The sequence below is a fragment of the Arvicanthis niloticus genome, chromosome 2, assembly GCF_011762505.2.
Source record: "Arvicanthis niloticus isolate mArvNil1 chromosome 2, mArvNil1.pat.X, whole genome shotgun sequence".
Classification (NCBI taxonomy): domain Eukaryota; kingdom Metazoa; phylum Chordata; class Mammalia; order Rodentia; family Muridae; genus Arvicanthis; species Arvicanthis niloticus.
In genome coordinates this window covers 99,048,379-99,054,565 of record NC_047659.1, presented here as the reverse complement: position 1 = coordinate 99,054,565, position 6,187 = coordinate 99,048,379, and the positions used below count along the sequence as shown (strand labels likewise).

The 6,187-nt window shown below is 45.6% G+C and overlaps 1 protein-coding gene across 4 annotated transcripts in view; it reads right to left on the bottom strand.

Moving 5' to 3' along the window:
- Nucleotides 1-824: 824 nt before the first annotated feature.
- Nucleotides 825-6,187, bottom strand: part of Bcl2l11 (BCL2 like 11) — a 35,895-nt gene continuing 30,532 nt past the window's right edge. For all 4 annotated transcript variants that reach the window (XM_034495676.2, XM_076929726.1, XM_034495677.2 and 1 more), the window contains one exon: nt 825-5,057. In XM_034495676.2, the coding sequence (XP_034351567.1) occupies nt 4,944-5,057 (114 nt within the window). In that variant the 3' untranslated portion in view covers nt 825-4,943. The remainder of the gene's footprint in view (nt 5,058-6,187) is intronic.

Sequence of the window (6,187 nt, the reverse complement as noted above, 5' to 3'; positions counted from 1 at the left end):
CACACCAGGCAAGTGCGAGCATATCACTGATGGAGCTTCCTCAGAGGGTGAGGGAGTACTCTGGTGACTGCTGCTGGAGAGCCAGGCCAGAGTACAGTCTCAGTGTTGGATGTAGTAGTTGGGATGAAGTGGAATCATTCTAGAAAGATCTATGACCTGTTGCTAGGTAAAGAATGTAGTTACAGCATTTATGCAAAACGCCTAGGTGAGCATACATGCCCATGCCCACACTGTGGGAAAACGGTTCTAGAAAAAAATGTAACTTTTTGGATGAGGACTGGGGGTGGTGGCCTGAACAATTCCTTTGCAACAGGTTGATGAATTTTACAAAGCCCCATTTTGTGCTGCTTAATTAACAGCATGAATAGATGCCTGGTTTAAAACTGCCCAGCATTCTTCCCAGCAACAATTTCAGACCCAAACAGGCAAATCCTGTACTCATTCACATGGACCTTACAACTTGTATTCCCTCAACAGTGCCTCAGTGTCTCTTCACTCCTAATTTAGTCTACAACCAGAGATTAGCAGTCCTTCTGCAAGCTGACCAGAGAACAGTCCTCTCCCAACCCACCTCTTCCTCCCAACATCTTTCCACCCAAGTATTGAGTCATGGCTGACTCCGTGGGCAGGACGTTTTGTCATCTGCTTCAAAGCTATTCAGCATGGTTTGCTTTTAACTATATATACTACACAGACTCATTACCAAGCAAGAAGTTACAAGATCTACATGCAGTTAATGTGCTCTGATATTAGGCAGGGGTGTGTATCTACACGTACCCCCAGTTGTCAGCCATTTTGAAGAACACAAATCAAAACAATTCACGAAAGCTAGACGCAAGTTTTATTTATATAAAATTCATTAAGAACATAAAAGATTGAGTTTCTTAAAAAAATCTGCAGTTATTTACAGCAGTATTGCACAGGTACAGTGGCAATTACCCTGTCAAAATTCATCAGTGCAAAACATAAAGGAAGCCAGGGAACTGCAATACAAATGCTACATACGCTGGGTTCTGACGTTAGTGATGGGGTACTATACAGACATCAGTGCTATTCACTAAAGGATACCTGACAGGTCTGGATACAGAAACCAGTGGTCACAGAACCTAGACAACAAAACACATTTGAAAGAGATCAAGTACTTCGTTGGGAACTTGATGCTTTGCGCAATGCAACGCTGTTTGAGAGGGTTTCCCCACTGATTTAGCGACACGTGTGGACAGGACCCGCACAGACATACTGAGCGGATGGACACACACAGGCACCAGGCTAAATCAGCAGGGAGGACAAAACCATTTACATGAAGTCACATGGCTCTAGAGCTTCAGTGAGCTTTTCTATCTTGACACCCAGGCCAGTGGGGACTTGAACCTTGGTTGAGGGAAGCAGGTACAGGCAACCTAATGCAACGCACAGGGGGAGGAAGCTGAATGGCATAGGTAAGTTCAGTCTACAGACCTCAAAACATAGGAAGCATACAGCAGGTGGGGACAGTAGCCAGTGAGTGTCCTGGTGACACAAGTGGCCTTGGCAAAAGCTGTAGAAACAGGTCCCACCAGCTCTTCTCTTACCCAGGGCAGTACCTCAAGAAGATCAGGATTATATTTCACTCAACACTGAGTTGTCAAAGATACTCTTTCAATTAAAGAAAAAAATATCTTCCCCATTTGTTGCTAATACTTCTCTAAGGATATGGCCAACTTATTGGTAAATCTGCTTTTCTCAGAAGCCAGCTGCTTTATAAATGGGTTTGATGGGTATTTTCTTAGAGTCCAATCTTCCAGGCTCCTGCATCTAGGGTATCTTACCGGCAGCAAAACACTCATTTCACCAGAAAGGCAGCAGGAACCAAGCACTGAAGGCCAGAAGCCAAGCAGAAGCCACCTTGGGGAGGGGGGGGGACATAATCAGTCACTGCCCCGTTTATCAGGAGCTGAAGCAATTCATGGTATGGCAGGGGTGTCAGGGATAGGGATGTCAACACTTTCAAGAACTTAAGACATTAAATAAGCAGAAAATAAATATACAACGTCTCTACAAGTTACAGCATTATGAAACAGTAGGGCACATTACACAGAAGAACCTATGCTATTTACAATCCTTAAGTAAGAGAAGTTTGAGAAAAAAAAAAAAACAGTGATTTTTTTTTTACTCATTTATCCTGTACAATATTTTACAAAGAAGGTAAAGGGAATACAATTGCACACAGACATCTGGCTCAGTTGACAAGTGAAACATGACTTCCTAATCTAATAAATAGTCAAAATATATACAACACTGGAAGGAAACAGGAGAAGCGACATTACCCATTACAGACAGATAAAGAGAGACTTTAAACTGATTTCAGATTCCCCCTTCCCCAAATTCATCAACTTTTTTCTGGGAAGAAAATTTGAAGAATGACTCAGGACGCCATTTTGTATGTTTATTCCAACTTGAGGTGAAGTCACAGGACACTATTTACAAACCTCACATGGGGAGGCTGTCAAGGCACAAAACCCGCATTATGTTCATAGACACACACACGCACACACACACACACACACACACTCACATGTGGGGGAGGGAGATCTAGTTTCTGTCCTACCAAAAAAGAGACAGAATAATAAAATAAAAATTAAGTACAAAGGCCTACCCACAGTGAGCAAGGATACTCTCTGTAGGAGACATTTGCATTTTAAGAAACAGATATAGTACAGGGACATCCAGTCATGTTTAAGTTCTGGGTGCCGCATCCTGTTCTTGAATACTTCTACAATTCATAGAATCTCTTATTTCCCTATGAGCTGCTTCAGCAGCCAGCCCCAGGCTGGAGTAAGCATGCTTTAGGGGACACACATGCCATTGGCACCTGGCTCTGGGAGCCTTCTGCACCTGCCCAGGCAGTACCACAGAGCCACGGGGCTGACACAGTAAAGTGCTCCAGTCAGGGAGACTGGCACATGGGAATGGAGGTCCTGGGAGGGAGATGGCCCAGAACCAAGCAAGTCTTTGGTGTGTGTGTGTGTGTGTGTGTCAGAGCCATGGTTGCACTCTTTTAACACCAACTTACAACCATAGGCCTCATGGGAACCCACGAGCAGGCTCAATACATCAGGAAAGGAGGTGAACGCCAAAACAGCTTTCAAACTATTACAAATCTAAGGAAGCTGGGAAAGCGTTTATAAAGATTATTTGGATCAGATCTCAATCTAGAAGAAAGCATATAGGCTATACACACACACACACACACACACACACACACACACACACACACACACACGAAAGTAGGAATGAATGGGTTTCTCTACTTAATAACGTAAGAAAAACTACTGGCTTTCTACAGGCCAAAAGCCAACAGTTGTTGGCACCGCTGACTTGGGTGGAAACTCATATACACCTCTCTAAGCAAGCTTCGTGATGTCTGAAGTTCTCGCCGCTCCCCCCACCCCTCCCATGTTCTTTCCTCTTGGTCCTTTTTTGTATCTCCCCTGGCTGTCTGCCTACAGGTGTGCTGTTTGTTTTGGGACACGGGGCGTCTACACGATAGGAAGCGCTTCTCCACCAGGCTATACACTTCCAGTGCTGCCTGCTCTTGAAATAACTGACCAGTGTATGGGCTGCTGGTACGTGTTGTCCTGAGGGGCAGGTACCAAGAAAGCGCACCCCACCCCAGACACAGGTAGCCCCACAAGATCAAAGTGTTAAGAAAATGGAGAGAGCAAAGCAGGCAGACATCTTGTGGAAGACAAATGCTTTACTTGATATAATGGAGGTTTCCTATGTATGGAAACTGATGAAGTAGAGCCAGCCCCTAACTCAAGGGAACAGAGATGAAATCCAGGACTCACAGGCCAGGTAGGATGAGCAGGGCTACATACCAAGAAGCATGGAAAGGAATCACCTGAGCTCCTTGCTCCTGAAATGACCTGGCCAATCCCCAGGAAAGCATGGGCTCCAGCTCATCTGGCAACACACAGCAAAGCAGAGCCTATGGCGCAGCAAAGCCAGCAAGCAGAGGAGCTAACAGCTTCAACAAGTGGTGTGTAAGCCCACGTTCTCTCAGGATAAAAAGAGACAAACAAACCCACCACAGCGAAGTGAAGTGCACAAGAGCCCTTCCCACGAGTCAGCTTGATTGATGGAGCTGGGAACAATCCCGGCAGCCCCTAGCCCTTGCTGACACACATACATTTGAAAACACCCTGTGCATCAGTGTGAGACAGACCGAGGGGTCTGAGGAGTTAAGGGGAAGCACAAAAAGTGTGAATTTCTGCCACAGGGGCAACTGAGCTACGGAGGTAAATATTTACAAAATGGAAGTGGCGTACCAGAACAGAGCCTCTGCCGCTTGACATCATTCCATTTCATAAGAACTGTCTTGGTAGTAACAATTCAAGAGGAAACTCAAGGAGGCCATGGCAGAGGAGAGAGGGCAACACCATCCTCTTCCTGTTTAAAAAAGTCTGTACAGTAATCTCTAAAAATAAACCAAGGCAGCCTTATAAATCAGCTGGCTCAGCTCCCACTGCAGGGTCACTTAATCCTCTGATTAGGTTAACAGGTTAAGAACTAGAGTATAAAAACCATCCATAAATTGGCTAAAAAGTTTTCCTTTCTGAAACAAGACAAAAAAACAAAAACAAAAACAAACCAGTTATCAAAGAAAGTGGGTTTAAAAAAATTAACATACCACATGTAAACACCTCTCTTGCATATTTCTCTGTTCTTAGGATCTGTACATTAAAAAGAGAAAAATCCTCCCTTGTTTACATTCACAACAAATATTTACTGAAAATTCAGCCATGTGGTGATGAACAGAGGCTCCGTTCACATCGACACGGTGCAGAGCGGGCCATGCTCAGCACACCTCTCTGGGACAGAACCACTCGGCGTACTGTTGCAGCACCAAGAGATGGAAGTGCTGGGGTTCTCCCGGTCTGAACAAGAGCAATGTCCGCCATTTATCCTAGCTGCATGAAGATCCTTCTCCATACCAGACGGAAGATGAAACGTAACAGTTGTAAGATAACCATTTGAGGGTGGTCTTCAGCGTCTCCGTAGTCATTCACAAACATCTGCAACAACAGAAGCAAAGGTCTTAGTTACTCCCCAGTAACCTGGAGAAGGCACACCTTTGCAGGGAAACGAAATTCCTTCTGACCTGCCAGGGAGAAGGATGTGACATCATAGAGTGAGTAGAAGTGTACCGAATGAACTCTCCATCACTGGGAAAACAGGGTGAACAGGAGACCAAACTATTCCAAAGGTAACCCGCAACTGTAAACCTTCACGTGGGTGCTGGGCAAGAGCCACACCAGGTCACTGATGTTGGTGTCTCAGGAGAAGCGGCTGAGGGTGTGGGGGGAGCAGAGGAAAAGAAAGAACAAACTTGGGCTCCTTAACTACCAACCACAATCACTGGTATTTCACACGTTAAGACTACCTCAGAGGTGGATTCTGGTCACTGTGATTGACTTAAGGAAGCAGTGATTTGGGGGTAATGTGCCCCAAGAAGCTAAATAAAGTGGCACTGTTGTGCCTCTGGCTACAAAGGATAAACAATGACCCTGGAGGGGCTGCGACATGGGGCTGAGTCAACCCCACCCTCCCACATCAGACCCAGGAAGGAAAGGGCAATTAAAAACAATGCGTCAGTACATATTACATTACATATTGTGACATATGTAGGTTTGTTACAGTCTGAAGACTGTTCAGAAGGAAACCTTGGATCCATTTGAAGACTTCAGAGCCCCTTTGCACATTTCCAGAGTGCTCACATCTAGGTTCTAACTCATTTCATCAGACAATGAAAGGCAAGGGAAATCCATTTGCCTCAATGCTATCGGCCCTAACCTGGTTCAAAGTCAAGGCTGAAGTCGGCCCTACTTGGTTCCTGAATGACTAACCCACAAACAAGACCTGGCTGTGTGGCTATCCCAGCCCCCGACAGACCCCCCTTCATTTTGGTGGGAAAGGCTCCTAAGGACTGTCTGGGAATGACCATGAATCAGACTGGGACTGTCTGTTCCCTCTCAGACTCCAAAGGTCCCCACAGACGCCAGCTGTGAGGGGAGCTCTCCTCACCCCACTGTTTATACAGCTCTCAGGCTCAAGGGGCCAGGGCATTTCCCCTTCTCTTTCCATAACAAGATGGGAGGAAATCAGCTTTATGTCAGCGATTCCTGTGGAGGTGCTCCCGTGACCA